General features: G+C 40.0%; 1 protein-coding gene across 8 annotated transcripts in view; it reads right to left on the bottom strand.

Annotated features, from left to right (window-relative positions):
- The window catches only part of TRIM2 (tripartite motif containing 2), a 126,451-nt gene that overhangs the window by 14,025 nt on the left and 97,919 nt on the right, over positions 1–14,507 (bottom strand). For all 8 annotated transcript variants that reach the window (XM_040251426.1, XM_040251425.1, XM_040251424.1 and 5 more), the window contains exons 7-8: positions 8,648–8,751; positions 7,953–8,120 (exon numbers count right to left, since the gene is read on the bottom strand). In XM_040251426.1, the coding sequence (XP_040107360.1) occupies positions 7,953–8,120; positions 8,648–8,751 (272 nt within the window). The remainder of the gene's footprint in view (positions 1–7,952; positions 8,121–8,647; positions 8,752–14,507) is intronic.

A 14,507-nucleotide genomic window follows, 5' to 3' on the forward strand; every position in this document is an offset into this window, starting at 1 on the left:
GTTATGGCAGTAGAGATCAAAGGTAAAAGAGGGAACTCAGATGATTAACAAGAACATCATCATTCCCTAATACTATGAACAACGGTTGTTACTTGGAATGACTCAGTCACATAATACCAAGTGGATGATAATTATGTAGCATAAAAACAGAAAATAAGGGATAACAGCCTTTCTATCATGCTGTAGTGAGAACTAGCATATGTCTAAAAGAAAAAAATGCAAATGTTGAACCAAAACCTCTTTTTCCTTCCACTTCCCTTCATCACTCCCGATTAGCTGCGCTAGATTCTCCCAAGTGAAATAAGAATTTCTGACAATGTGTCCCCCATTTAAACAGAATACTAAGCAAAGATATTTTAGACCCTGGCTTCGGAAAAGTTAAATGAAAATATTTAACTCAAGAAATATGTCCTTAAATTGAAAGAAGAGATGAGGTGTTTAGAATATGGTGGCCAGGGGTCTCTTTATCTGTTCTGAGGTCACAAAAGGTTCCCAGATGGACAGGAAGATGTAAGTCAGGAGAGAAGATGGAAAGGAAAAACTTAAGAGGCAGAGAGGAATAAAATTAGGCCTAAGAAGTTGGTGAGTAAAACAAAGACAAGGAGATAAGGAACTATATCCTTAGAACTATCAGGAATAAATACAGAGAAATCTACATGTGTGTTAAGAGTTTGTTTTCCTGAGCATCTGTTTAATTTTACTGAATTCCACCAAAGAAGAAAATAAATATCTCTGTTTATGGTCGTGAGCATCACACTTGGATGAAATCTCATTAAAGTACAAAAGTTTTTTCTCTTGATAACCTTTTAGCCTTTGGATTTTGATCAAAAAAAAAAAAAAAGGAGTATGTTGCAGCTATACCATATCCATTCCCCCAGTCCTCTAGGGGGCATAAGTGTTCCTTCATGTTTATTCCAATTATTACCAACAGTCTTCCCACTATCAGAATCCAGTTCTTCCAAGAAGAAAGCCCCTATTACATAGAAAATACTGAACCACTGAAAGAAATGTTTGATACAGGAAACCTTGGTTTCTTAAATATAAAACTGCTGTTTCAAGTTGTTTTAATATAATAGATATAAAATATTTCAGATAGAAAACTTTCAATAACTATTTTAGTGTTAGTTTTTAAATTTGAAACAACAGGTCGTGGTTTTGCTAGAGTATTAAACTAGAATAAATGGGTTATCTCCAAATTAGAAGGGTATTTTCAAGAGGTCACCGAAGAGTGTTCATTCTAGTAAAGTTAAAGCTGTCATATTTGGGTAAGCCTTACCACAAATACAACTATGAAAACAAGAGAAGGAAGTTAGAGACACAGCAAGACAAGACAAGAGAACTTCCCGTGTATATTGCCATGATACAGTCATTAAATTAGCAGTGGAACAAAAAAATCAAGGACAATTGAAGACTGGTATGGAATATGGTGGAATTAGAGTTGATAGCTTTTTATTCTCCAAGTCTGAAAAAACGCTGCCCACGCAAAACAGAGGCTCCAACCTGAGGGTTCCTAATTACGTAACTTTTAAAAACAAAACTGATGAGGTGACTATTGTGATCTAAGAAACACACAAAGGAAAATATAAATTCTTCCAATAAGAGACTAAGTGAATTTCACGCATCTTTAGGATTTCAGAATAGATTATAAAGAGCATCACCCCCGCATAAGTCTCGACAAAGAAGGAATGAGCACCAGGAGCCAGTATGAGGTCACAAAGCCAGAATCGTAACTGATCCAACAGATGGAATGCTTTGGACAGGCACTGGAAAAGAACACTTCTTGGATGCCTATTTCATACCAAGCACATATAAAATCCAGAAATAATATCCCATGTAATCCTTATCCAAATCCTGTATGTCAGATTTTTTTTTAATCCAAACTTGCAATACGAGGCCAGCAAGGCTTAAGAAAGTCATGTAATTTGCCAAAAGTCAGACAGTTAATAAGCCGCAGAACTGGTATTCCAATGAGTTAAAGTTCATGTTGTCCACTGACAGAGAAGCCTGGAACAGCAGGGGGCGGAACGGGGACAATACTGCACCTCGCCTTCAAAACACTGCTTGTGACAAGGTGTTGCATATTCTTGGGAACAAATGTAGAAAATGGGTTGGATGATAATCTTTTTGGAAAAGAGATTTCTGTTGTCATCAAACAGCTCTCTATTCTTCAGTGATTGGCTGAAGGAACAGAGGATGATGGGAGTAACAACCAGTACACTGAATGATGGGTTCCTTCCAAGTTGTAGCTCAGCTCATATTTTCTCTTTGGAAGCAGCCCCCGTTTTCTTTTCCTTTCAGTTCTTATATTATGTACCATAACACTATGGATCAAAATTGTACCAAACAATTTATGACTGTCTAAAGGCTGACATGTGTAGTCTTCTCTTGTGTTGTTGGAAGAGGGTGTTTGCTATGACCAGTGTGTTCTCTTGGCAAAACTGTTAGCCTTTGCCCTGCTTCATTCTGTACTCAAAGGCCAAATGTGCCTGTTACTCCAGGTGTTTCTTGACTTTCTACTTTTGCATTCCAGTCCCTTATAATGAAAAGGACATCTTTTTTGGGTGTTAGTTCTAAATAGTCTTGTAGGTCTTCATAGAACTGTTCGACTTCAGCTTCCACAATAATACAAGAGAAGACTCTACACATGGACATCACCAGATGGTCAATACCAAAATCAGATCGATTATATTCTTTGCAGCCAAAGATGGAGAAGCTCTATAGAGTCAGCAAAAACAAGACCAGGAGCTGACTGTGGCTCAGATCATGAACTCCTTATTGCCAAATTCAGACTTAAATTGAAGAAAGCAGGAAAACCACTAGACCATTTGGGTATGACCTAAATCAAATCCCTTATGATTATACAGTGGAAGTGAAAAATAGACTTAAGGGACTAGATCTGATAGAGTGCCTGATGAGCTATGGATGGAGATTCATGACATTGTACAGGGGACAGGGATAAGACCATCCCCAAGAAAAAGAAATGCAAAAAAGCAAAATGGCTGTCTGAGGAGGCCTTACAAATAGCTGTGAAGAGAAGCAAAAGGCAAAGAAGAAAAGGAAAGATATACCCATTTGAATGCAGAGTTCCAAAGAAAAGCAAGGAGAGATAAGAAAGCTTTCCTCAGTGAGCAATGCAAAGAAATAGAGGAAAACAACAGAATGGAAAGACTAGAGATCTCTTCAAGAAAATTAGAGATACCAAGGGAACATTTCATGCAATGATGGGCTCAATAAAGGACAGAAATGGTCTGGACCTAACAGAAGCAGAAGATATTAAGAGGAATTGGCAAGAATATACAGAAGAACTGTACAAAAAAGATCTTCACAACCCAGATAATCACGATGGTGTGATCACTCACACTCACCTAGAACCAGACTTCCTAGAATGTGAAGTCAAGTGGGCCCCAGGAAGCATCACTACAAAAAAAGCTAGTGGAGGTGATGGAATTCCAGCTGAGCTCTTTCAAATCCTAAAAGATGATGCTGTGAAAGTGCTGTCCTCAATATGTCAGCAAATTTGGAAAACTCAGCAGTGGCCATGGGACTGAAAAATGTCAGTTTTCATTCCAGTCCCTAAGAAAGGCAATGGCAAAGAATGTTCAACCTACTGTACAACTGCACTCATCTCACACGCTAGCAAAGTAATGCTCAAAATTCTCCAAGCCAGGCTTCAACAATACATGAACCGTGAACTTCCAGATGTTCAAGTTGGTTTTACAAAAGTCAGAAGAACCAGAGATCAAATTGCCAACATCCGCTGGATCATCGAAAAGGTAAGAGAGTTCCAGAAAAATATCAATTTCTGCTTTATTGACTATGCCAAAGCCTTTGACTGTGTGGATCACAATAAACTATGGAAAATTCTGAAAGAGATGGGAATACCAGACCCCTTGACCTGCCTCTTGAGAAATCTGCATGCAGGTCAGGAAGCAACAGTTAGAACTGGACATGGAACAAAAGACTGGTTCCAAATAGGAAAAGGAGTACGTCAAGGCTGTATATTGTCACCCTGCTTATTTAACTTATATGCAGAGTACATCATGAGAAACGCTGGGCTGGATGAAGCACAAGCTGGAATCAAGATTGTTGGGAGAAATATCAATAACCTCAGATATGCAGATGACACCACCCTTATGGCAGAAAGTGAAGAACTAAAGAGGCTGCTGATGAAAGTGAAAGAGGAGAGTGAAAAAGTTGGCTTAAAACTCAACATTCAGAAAACAAAGATCATGGCATGTGGTCCCATCACTTCATGGCAAATAGATGGGGAAACAGTGGAAATAGTGACAGACTTTATTTTGGGGGCTCCCAAATCATAGCAGATGGTGACTGCAGCCGTGAAATTAAAAGACGCTTACTCCTTGGAAGGAAAGTTATGACCAACCTAGACAGCATATTAAAAAGCAGAGACATTACTTTGTCAACAAAGGTCCATTTAGTCAAGGCTATGGTTTTTCCAGTAGTCATGTATGGATGTGAGAGTTGGACTACAAATATAAAGAAAGCTGAGAGCTGAAGAATTGATGATTTTGAACTGTGGTGTTGGAGAAGACTCTTGAGAGTCCCTTGGACTGCAAGGAGATCTAACCAGTCCATCCTAAAGGAGATCAGTCCTGAGTGTTCATCAGAAGGACTGATGCTGAAGGTGAAACTCCAATACTTTGGCCACCTGGTGAGAAGAACTGACTCACTGGAAAAGATCTTGATGTTGGGAATGATTGAAGGTGGGAGGAGAAGAGGATAACAGAGGATGAGATGGTTGGATGGCATCACCAACTCAATGGACATGAGTTTGAGTAAGCTCCGGGAGTTGGTGTTGGACAGGGAGGCCTGGCGTGCTGCAGTCCATGGGGTCACAAAGAATTGGACATGACTGAGCAACCAAACTGAACGGAAAGGCTGACATGAATTGTTTTCTATCATTTCCACGTATCTGTCTTTTTTCCTCAAAATGCTTCTGTATTTTTAAAGGGTAGGGACAATGTATTATAATTCTGTTTCTCCTATATCATTATCTATCACAGGCCTGAAGGAACTTCATAAATGACAATCTATAGGCTAATTTGGGAAATATAAATTGCCTCAATAACCTTTTATAAAAATTGTTGTTTTTTTGAATTGAGGTAAACCTGATATTTAAAAAAAAAAAAAAGAAGAAGCACTACCCATGACATTTTTCACAGAACTAGAACAAATAATCCAAAACTTATATGGAACTATAAAAGACCCAGAATTGCCAAAGCAATCCTGAGATAAAAAACAAAGCAGGAGGAATACTCTCCCAAACTTCAGACAAAACTACAAAGCTACAGTAGTCAAAACAGTGGTACTGGGACAAAAGCAGACAGATGGATCAATGGAACAGAATAGCCAGCCCAGGAATAATCCCATACACAAAGGGGATGGTGGTGGTTTAGTCGCTAAGTCCTTCCCAACTCTTGCGACCCCATACTATAGCCCACCAGGCTCCTCTGTCCATGGGATTTCCCAGGCAAGAAAACTGGAGTGGGGTGCCATTTCCTCCTTCAGGATCCTGACTGACCCAGGGATTGAACCCAAATCTCCTCCATTGCAGGCAGATTTTTTTTATTGCTGAGCCACCAGGGAAGCTCACGCACAAAATGGAGGCAAGAATATAAAATTGGAAAAAAGACAGTCTCTTCAAGAAGTGGTGCTGGGAAAGTTAGACAGCTGCACATAAATCAATGAAGTTAGAACACATCCTCAAACTATGCACAAAAATAAACTCAAAATGGCTTAAAGACTTAAACATAAGACATTACACCATAAAACTCCTAGAAGACAGCGTAGGCAGAACATTCTCCAACACAAATTGTACCGATGTTTTCCTTAGGTCAGTCCCCCAAGGCCACAGAAATAAAAACAAAAATAAATAAATGGGACCTAATCAACCTAGATAGCATATTCAAAAGCAGAGGCATTACTTTGCCAACAAAGGTCCATCTAGTCAAGGCTATGGTTTTTCCAGTGGTCATGTATGGATGTGAGACTTGGACTGTGAAGAAAGCTGAGCACCAAAGAATTGATGCATTTGAACTGTGGTGTTGGAGAAGACTCTTGAGAGTCCCTTGGACTGCAAGGAGATCCAACCAGTCCATTCTGAAGAAGATCACCCCTGGGATTTCTTTGGAGGCAATGATGCTGAACCTGAAACTCCAGTACTTTGGCCACCTCATGCAAAGAGTTGACTCATTGGAAAAGACTCTGATGCTGGGAGGGATTGGGGGCAGGAGGAGAAGGGGACGACAGAGGATGAGATGGCTGGATGGCATCATGGACTCGATGGACGTGAGTCTCAGTGAACTCCGGGAGTTGGTGATGGACAGAGAGGTCTGGCGTGCTGCAGTTCGTGGAGTTGTAAAGAGTCGGACACAACTGAGAGACTGAACTGAACTTATAAACTGAATCAAACTTATAAGCTTCTGCACAGCAAAGGAAACCATAAAAAATACAGATACACAGAAGCAAAAAGACAGTATACAGAATGGGAGAAAATATTTGCAAATGAAGCAACTGACAAGGACTTAATCTCCCAAATATACAAACAGCTCTTACAACTCATCCACCAAATAAAACCCAATCGAAAAACAGGTGGAAGATATTAACAGACATTTCTCCAAACAAGACATACTGATGGCCAGTGGGTACATGAAAAGATGTTCAACATCATTAATAATTCGAGAAATGCAAGTCAAGACTACAACGAGGTACCACCTCACACCCATCAGAGTGGCCATCATTAAAATGCCTACAAATAGCAGATGCTGGAGAGGATGTGGAGAAAAGGGCACCCTCCTTGACTGCTGGTGCGAGTATAAATTGTACAGCCACTATCGGGAACAGTGTGGAGGGTCCTCAAAGAACTGAAAATAAAGCTACCACATGATGCAATAATCACACCCCTGGGCACACAGCCAGACAAATCTAGAATTCAAAAAGATATCCGCAACCCTGCATTTGTGTGTGCGTGCTCAGTTGCTTCACATTTATGCAACTCTTTGTGACCCCATGGACTGTAATCCACCGGGCTCCTCTGTCCATGGGATTTTCCCAGCAAGAATAGTGGAGTGGGTTGCCGTGCCCTCCTCCAGGGGATCTTCCCGACCCAGGGATCGAACCTGGGTCCCCTGCATCTCCTGCACTGCAGGCAGATTCTCGGACCGCTGAACCACTGGCGAAGCCCACCCTAGGCTCATAGCAGCACTGTTTACAAGAACCAAGACATGGAAACAACCTAAATATCCATGAAGAGATGAGTGGATAAAGAAAAGGTGGTGCATATAAACAATGGAATACTAGTCATTCATAAAAAGAATTTGCAGCAACATGGATGCAACTGGAGATTATCACACTAAATGAAGTCACAAGGGGAAAGACAAACACCACACGATCTCACTCATATGTGGAATCTAAAACACGGCACAAATGAAGCTACCTACAAATCAGAAACAGACTCGTGAACACAGAGAACAGACTTGTGGCTGCCAAAGGGGAGAAGGACTGGACTGGCGGTTTGGAGACAGTAGACGCAAACTATTACATTTAGCACGAATACATGGAGTTAGAAGATGCAAGCTATTACATTTAGCATGAATACACCACCAGGTGTATAGTACAGGGAACTATATCCAACCCCCTGGGATAAACTATAATGAAAAAGAGTATTTAAAAAGAATGCAATTTAAAAAAGCAACTGAGCGAACTAACTGCTTTATAAAACAAAGCCATATTTAGGATATACATGAGTAGATTTTTGACAGTATCACTGTGACTCTTGCTTCGTTAAACTTAGATGTGACAAAGTCAAGATGTTCTGCATATGAAAAACTGTTGAACATTTTATTGGATCTGTGAGACCCCCCAGAGAATAGACAACTTTATCTTGTATTTCTTATTCCTTCTCTCAACTGGTCAGTTGTAGTTAATCTTACCTTAAACTTCCCATCTGATGAGAAGATGCTAACCCATTTATTATCATAATCAGCAATGATTATGTCCCCACTGGGATGCACAGCCACTCCTGTGGGACGCTGCAGCTGCCCAGGAGAGCGTCCTCGTATGCCAAAGCGACTTTTGAACTGCCCATCATTGGAAAATATCTGAAAAACAAATTACATTCATTGCAATGTGAACTAGCACAAAAATCACCAGGGCAAAGACAGGGAAGAATAGTTGTCGTAAGGACTACAGGGCAGAACATACAAGCCCTATTTGAAGTAAAGCCTACACATACAACGTAAGCTTCCCTTTCTTTTCTTGCATCTTAGGCCTTAAGTTGGAGAAGGCGATGGCACTCCACTCCAGTACTTTTGCCTGGAAAATCACACAGATGGAGGAGCCTGGTAGGCTGCAGTCCCTGGGGTTGCAAAGAGTCAGACACGATTGAGCGACTTCACTTTCACTTTTCACTTTCATGCATTGGAGAAGGAAATGGCACCCCACTCCAGTGCTCTTGCCTGGAGAATCCCAGGGACGGGGGAGCCTGGGGGGCTGCCGTCTATGGGGTCACACAGAGTCGGACAGGACTGAGATGACTTAGCTGCAGCAGCAGGCCTTAAGTAGAAAACTACACTTGTATCTATTTTATCAATGTAAGTTGTTAAAGGTATACAATTAGGAGCCATACCTGCACACACTGGTTGTTACTGTCAGCAATCAATATCTTCCCACTTGTAGATGCCGCTACCCCTTGAAGATTTGTGAATTCCCCTTTATTTCTTCCTTTGGTACCTAAAAATAAATGATAAAACCACAGAAAATTAGGAATCTCCTTGGCAGTCCACTGCTAAGACTCCATGCTTCCACTGCAGGGGGCACGAGTTTGATCCCTGGCTGGGGGACTAAGATCCTATGTGACACACGGAGTAGCCAAAATAACAAAACAAACAAACAAACACCACAGAAAATTAAGCAACAGAGAGTTAGATTTCTCAGTTATAGCAAGAGAAGGATTCAGTCCTCTCTAAGTAGCCTGAGAATGCAATGTTTTTTAAATTACACTTAAAAAAAAGAGGAACCCTTCCCACTGACCTAATCCATATTCTACTAAACTTGTCTTCCGGACCAATAAAGTTTTTGCAGCATCACATTATGGGGGGCAAATACCAATCTTTTCTTATTAAACTGTGGCAGCAGACTAATATGATTAAAATATATTTAGATTCCACAAAGACATGATTATAAAAACTAATATTTAGGGGCAGAGGGTCTTATTCTGGGGTCGTGCCAAAATTCCTTCTCCAAATCAGCATCTCTTAGAAACCTGGACACTTGACTTTCAGCACTTTTAACGAACCACAAGGTCACAGGTGTTACAAAACCAGCAGGCTTACATTCAACCACCGGAGTTATCTACGAACTATTTTTAAAGACTCAGTGTCTCATTAAGCTTATCTCTCCCGTAAAAGATATCCTGACGTGCTTTCTAGATTAAATAACTAAGAAAGGCAAAAGAAAATTAATCAGTGTAAGTAACAGCCTCATCCTTCCTAGAGTTTTTCACCAAAGAGATGAAGTAAGAGGGAAAAAAAGCTTAAAGGTGTCTACGGTTAACAGATGTTTGTTTTTATTTCAAAAGAAGTATTTATAACTTATTTTAATAGGACCATGTAAATATTAACGGATGGAAATAAAAGGAACTTTGCTCAGAAATGACCGGGAAGGAGGTTTAAATTTTCACAGTTGGAGAGCGAGAGCTATGCCTCAGTTTTATAATTTCATTTACATTCAAAAGAGTAACTTGATATTTGTTTTTAGACGTCAATGCAATTCCCCAGGAGAGCAAAAACAGGCTGCCAGTGGCCAATGTCAAGGCCCTACTGAGGGTGCTTAAGAACAGGGAGACTCTTCAGAAACTGGCTTCTGTATTTAGGAAGTGAAACTGTGACAGAATTAAACTTAGAACAAAACCCAAGACAGACTCCCTGGGTGAATCATCCTATCAGCTGGTTCTTATCAAATCCACAAGACAATTGTTTTATTGAGATCCTGGGCCCTAACACGATGACTCATGATCTCTGTCTCTATTAATAACATGAAATAAAAATCTGATCCTCAAAAGAATGTCTTGAACGCTGTAGGATAAACGGTTCTATTTAATTTCAGATGTTTCAGAAAAGACGATCTTTATACTTAATCTGCACAAGATCCCTTGAATATCAAGGTCCATGGGATCAGCTAATACTTTAAAAATAGTGTGTTGATACCTGTTTGTCTTGGGGGGAGGGGCAGGAAAAGAGGTGGTAGGCCCTTGAAAGAGGTATGTGCCAACATGGTATTAGCTTTGGGGCATTCCTTCTGAAGTCTGAATAACAGCTGATTAACAGGTACAACAAAACGAAAGAACAGAGTAAAAGCAACAATTCTTCTAAAATGCTCAGTTTACACTTTTTAAAAGGCAGTGGGGGCAAGGCCAGGGTCTCGCGAGAATAAATGCTTAATTTATCAAAAATGTTGATAAACAAAAGCATGGAAGTTATTAGCAAGATAAGGAACTGAGGACCAAATAAAGAAACATAATAAAAAAGAGTCCTACCAGTGGACTGGAAAAGAATTGACTGTAAAGAAAACCCCGGCTGTTGTGTAAAACTGGAAGTTTACCCATGGCCCAGAGGGCATGCAGGCAGAGGACAGAAATATTGAAAACAGGACGGGAGTAAGAAGCACCTGGACAGAGCAGATGAGCACTGGTCTGCTGTTCTTAAACCTGCCTGTTGCCCTCTTTTATTTAACTTTTGGCTCATCCTGCTAACAATGTGTGTGAGTCTCTCAGTCCTGTCCGACTCTTTGCAACCCCCTGGACTATACTGTCCATGGAATTCTCTAGGCCAGAATACTGGAGTGGTATACTTCCCTTCTCCAGGGGATCTTCCCAACCCAGGGACTGAACCCAGGATTGAACCCAGGTCTTCTGCATTGCAGGTGGATTCTTTACCAGCTCAGGCACAAGGGAAGCCCCATTCTGCTAAGACAAAGCTTATTCTATTCAGAGAAGGCTCTGCAGGCAGCAGAAGTTGAGGTTTGAAAGGAAGGAAAAAAATAGAGACTAGTGTTTCAGTAGATGTTCAGCGGTTCCTCTGTCAAAAAGATTTAATAGTCGTTCTGAAAAAATAAAGGTGATGCAGAAGGAGGGAAATATCTGAGCAAAAAAATATGGACTCCTTTTTTTGCTCTGCAGAAATAAATACACATTTTTGAGGGTTAGTAGAAACGGGAAACAACCGTATGGGGGACGATAATTTTAAAATTCAGTCAGACATACAATTGGCCTCTGTATCAATATCGTTTGGAACAAGGGGAAAGAAGACTCTGCCAGTTTGAAATGGATGCGAGATGCTCCGGACATGCTCTGAGAGGAAAGCATCTACAATACAGAGGACCACACTGCTGGGGGAGGTCGTCCCACCCCCACCACGCCCCAGGCTTACGTGCTGGCCCAGCTGTCACTCTCGGTCTCAAGTTATCGAGAGCTTGAGTCCGCTGCCCCACGTGTCAATAAAATCCCAGGGCTGGAGGCACATCTGTTAGATGGCTTATATATTTTTAAAAAAATTAGATGGAACAGGCATCGCCATTTCCTGAGGATTAAAGGAAATCCAGCAACATACTTGAGGGACAACCCATGTTGACTATTTTTACAAGGAAAGTCTTAATGTTGAGTAATGATATGCACAGAATCATTATGCTAAAATGCCCAAGTCCAAGTGTTTAAAAGTGTCTTGGGTCCAAAGTAAACAGAAATTCCAGAAGTTAGAAATAATCTGGAGTGATGCATTCCTCTTCAATATATTTAGTAAATACTATTTAGTCCATAGAAAAATTTCTAGCCTGCCACGAAGTATTCTAAATAAATAAGGAAAACCAGTTCTTTCTTAACAAATGTAAGTGAAGCATAAAACATATATAGTCATCATAAAATCTTTCCTTGTCTAATGGCTACATTTGGGCTAGTAAAATGAGTAATGTGAGTTTTTAAAGTAATTATAAACAATTTGGTAACAATTCCTTAAGATAATTATATTTGTTTCCCCCAGATTTTAAACTAGCCTATGAAGCATGGAATGACTTTTTATCAACTTCTTATCCATGCTCCTGCCCATGCCTCTAGGAAGATTACAGAAGTAAGGTAATAAGTTCCTGGGCTGAAATAGGTGATCACAATTGCAAATTTCTTCCCACTCCCACTCCAATCTAGTAAGAAAATTAACACTAAATAAACCTAGATACTTAGAATCGGATAACGCAAAAGGACGAAACAGCCAGACACAGGGTTTAACACAGGATCTTCAACCAAGTAGGTGCTTAACATACATTTGCTGAATGAATGGGTCTCTAAATGAATTATGAATGACTGAGTAAGTGACAACCCACATTATGTCATGGGAAAAGGAAGTGTTCAGTAATACTGACAGCACTTTCATATACATACATTCTCTGTATATGAACAACCCCAAGAGTCATCAGCAGGATAAATATTATCATTCCATTTTAAAGATGAGGAATTGAAGCTAGACATATCACAGAGTTAGCAAAGAGACAGAGCAATGAATAAAACCTGGTTCTCCTAACCCTTTATAAAATACATATTTTTAATAAATACATTGCTTCTCTCTAAATGGGTATCAGATTTCTGAAGTGAGGACAATTATTCTCTGGGTTCACACGAGCCATGCTTGCTCCATAAAAATCTTTGAGGAAATTCTGTTTTAAGTGGTTCACTGTCTCCCTCACTAAACTATGAGCTCCCCAGGGAAAGCCACAACATCTGTCCTGTTCTCTGCTGCAGCTTACAATACAGCGCAGTGCCTGGTACTTGGTAAACAGCAGTGGCATCTTTCCACCTGTGAAATGCAAGAGACGTTCCCAAGGATGAGTTTCTCAAGGAGTAGGTCAGGGTTCCTATAAAAACCTCAGATGCCAAATTAGCACACTCTCCTTCCTCAGAGATTTTAGAGAGGGAAAGATGATGCCTTGCAGAAATGAGGCAGGGAAGAGGGGTATAAATTATCATATCTTCCTGTAAAGCCTCCGAGCTCATGCTAAGTGATTTTATACAGCCATCTGCTATCACAAGAAAGCACACTGATCTAGACTACAAATGAATGGTTCATTCACCACTTCCCAAGGTATGGCGGATGAACTGCATAATTTGAAACAATTCATCTGTAATTCTTTCATTCCCTCCCACCTCTTCAGCTTCCCCTTTGTTCAATGCTTTTCTTAAATAGCTCACAAAGCAGCTCATGGCTTTTAGTCAGCAAACACTGACAGTGCAGGGAAAAACAATCTCTTGATGTTTTAAGGCTTTATCAACAGATGCGCTAAGCCACTCCCCTGCACTCCTTCAGGTTTGCTTTGCAATTTAGCATTAGAGTAAGACAATAATTCACTCACAGTGGGCATATGTTATGTTTTCACGTGTGGGAGGTGTCAAGTATCTCAACTTGGGAAAACTGCGGAAGTTGAAGGACATTTCAGATGAAGAGGAATTGCTGTGCAATTAAAAAGGCAGGAGCCTCAGAGTCACAGGTGGCTTGGTTCCTATTCGGGCTCTCCCGAGCCTCCATTCCTTCAAAGCTAAGAACGATTATATGTTGTCCTGGTAATTTGGTTCATGAGGGTCAAGAGCTGTAGGGTTGGGGAGGAGCTCTGATTTCTACCACTAGCCCTTTCTACTGTGTAAGAGCTCTCCTTATGGCTGGTATCAATGAATTCAGTAAAGCTGCAGGTACAAAATTAACATACAAAATTCAGTAGCGTTTCCATACACTAACAATGAATTTTCTGAAAAAGAAACAAAGAACTTGATTCCACTGATAATAGCATCAAAAACAATAAAATACTTAAAAATAAATTTAATTAAGGAGCTGAAAGACTTCTTATCTGAAATCTACAAGATATTAATGAAAGAAATTGAAAAAGACACAAAGTGGAAAGATATTCCATATTCGTGGATTGGAAGAATTAGTATTGTTAAAATATCAATACTACCAAAAGACATCTACAGATTCAATCCAATCCCTGTCAAGAGTCCAGTGGTATTTTTTACAGATGCTGAAAAACCACTCCTAAAATTTATATGGAATCACAAAAGACTGTGAATAGTCAAAGAAATTCTGAGGAAGAGGAACAAAACAGGAGGCCTCACATTCCCTGATTTCAAGCTATAATATAAAGCTATTGAAATCAAAACAGTATGGTACTGGCATTAAAAATCAATAGACCAGAACAGAATTGAGCCCAGAAAAAATACCCAAATATATACAGTCAACTAATATCTTGACAAAGGAGCCAAGAAAAGACAGTGGCTTCAACAAATGGTGCTAGGATTATTGAATACTCACATAAAAAAATGAAACTGGACCTCTGTCTTACATCATAGACAAAAGTTAACTAGAAAGGGATTAAAGATTTAAATATAAGTCCTGAAATCAGGTCTTATTTCTTCCTAGAAGAAAACACAGGAATAAAGCTCCCTGACATGAGCC

This window comes from Oryx dammah, unplaced genomic scaffold, assembly GCF_014754425.2.
Source record: "Oryx dammah isolate SB20612 unplaced genomic scaffold, SCBI_Odam_1.1 HiC_scaffold_12, whole genome shotgun sequence".
Taxonomy (NCBI): Eukaryota; Metazoa; Chordata; class Mammalia; order Artiodactyla; family Bovidae; genus Oryx; species Oryx dammah.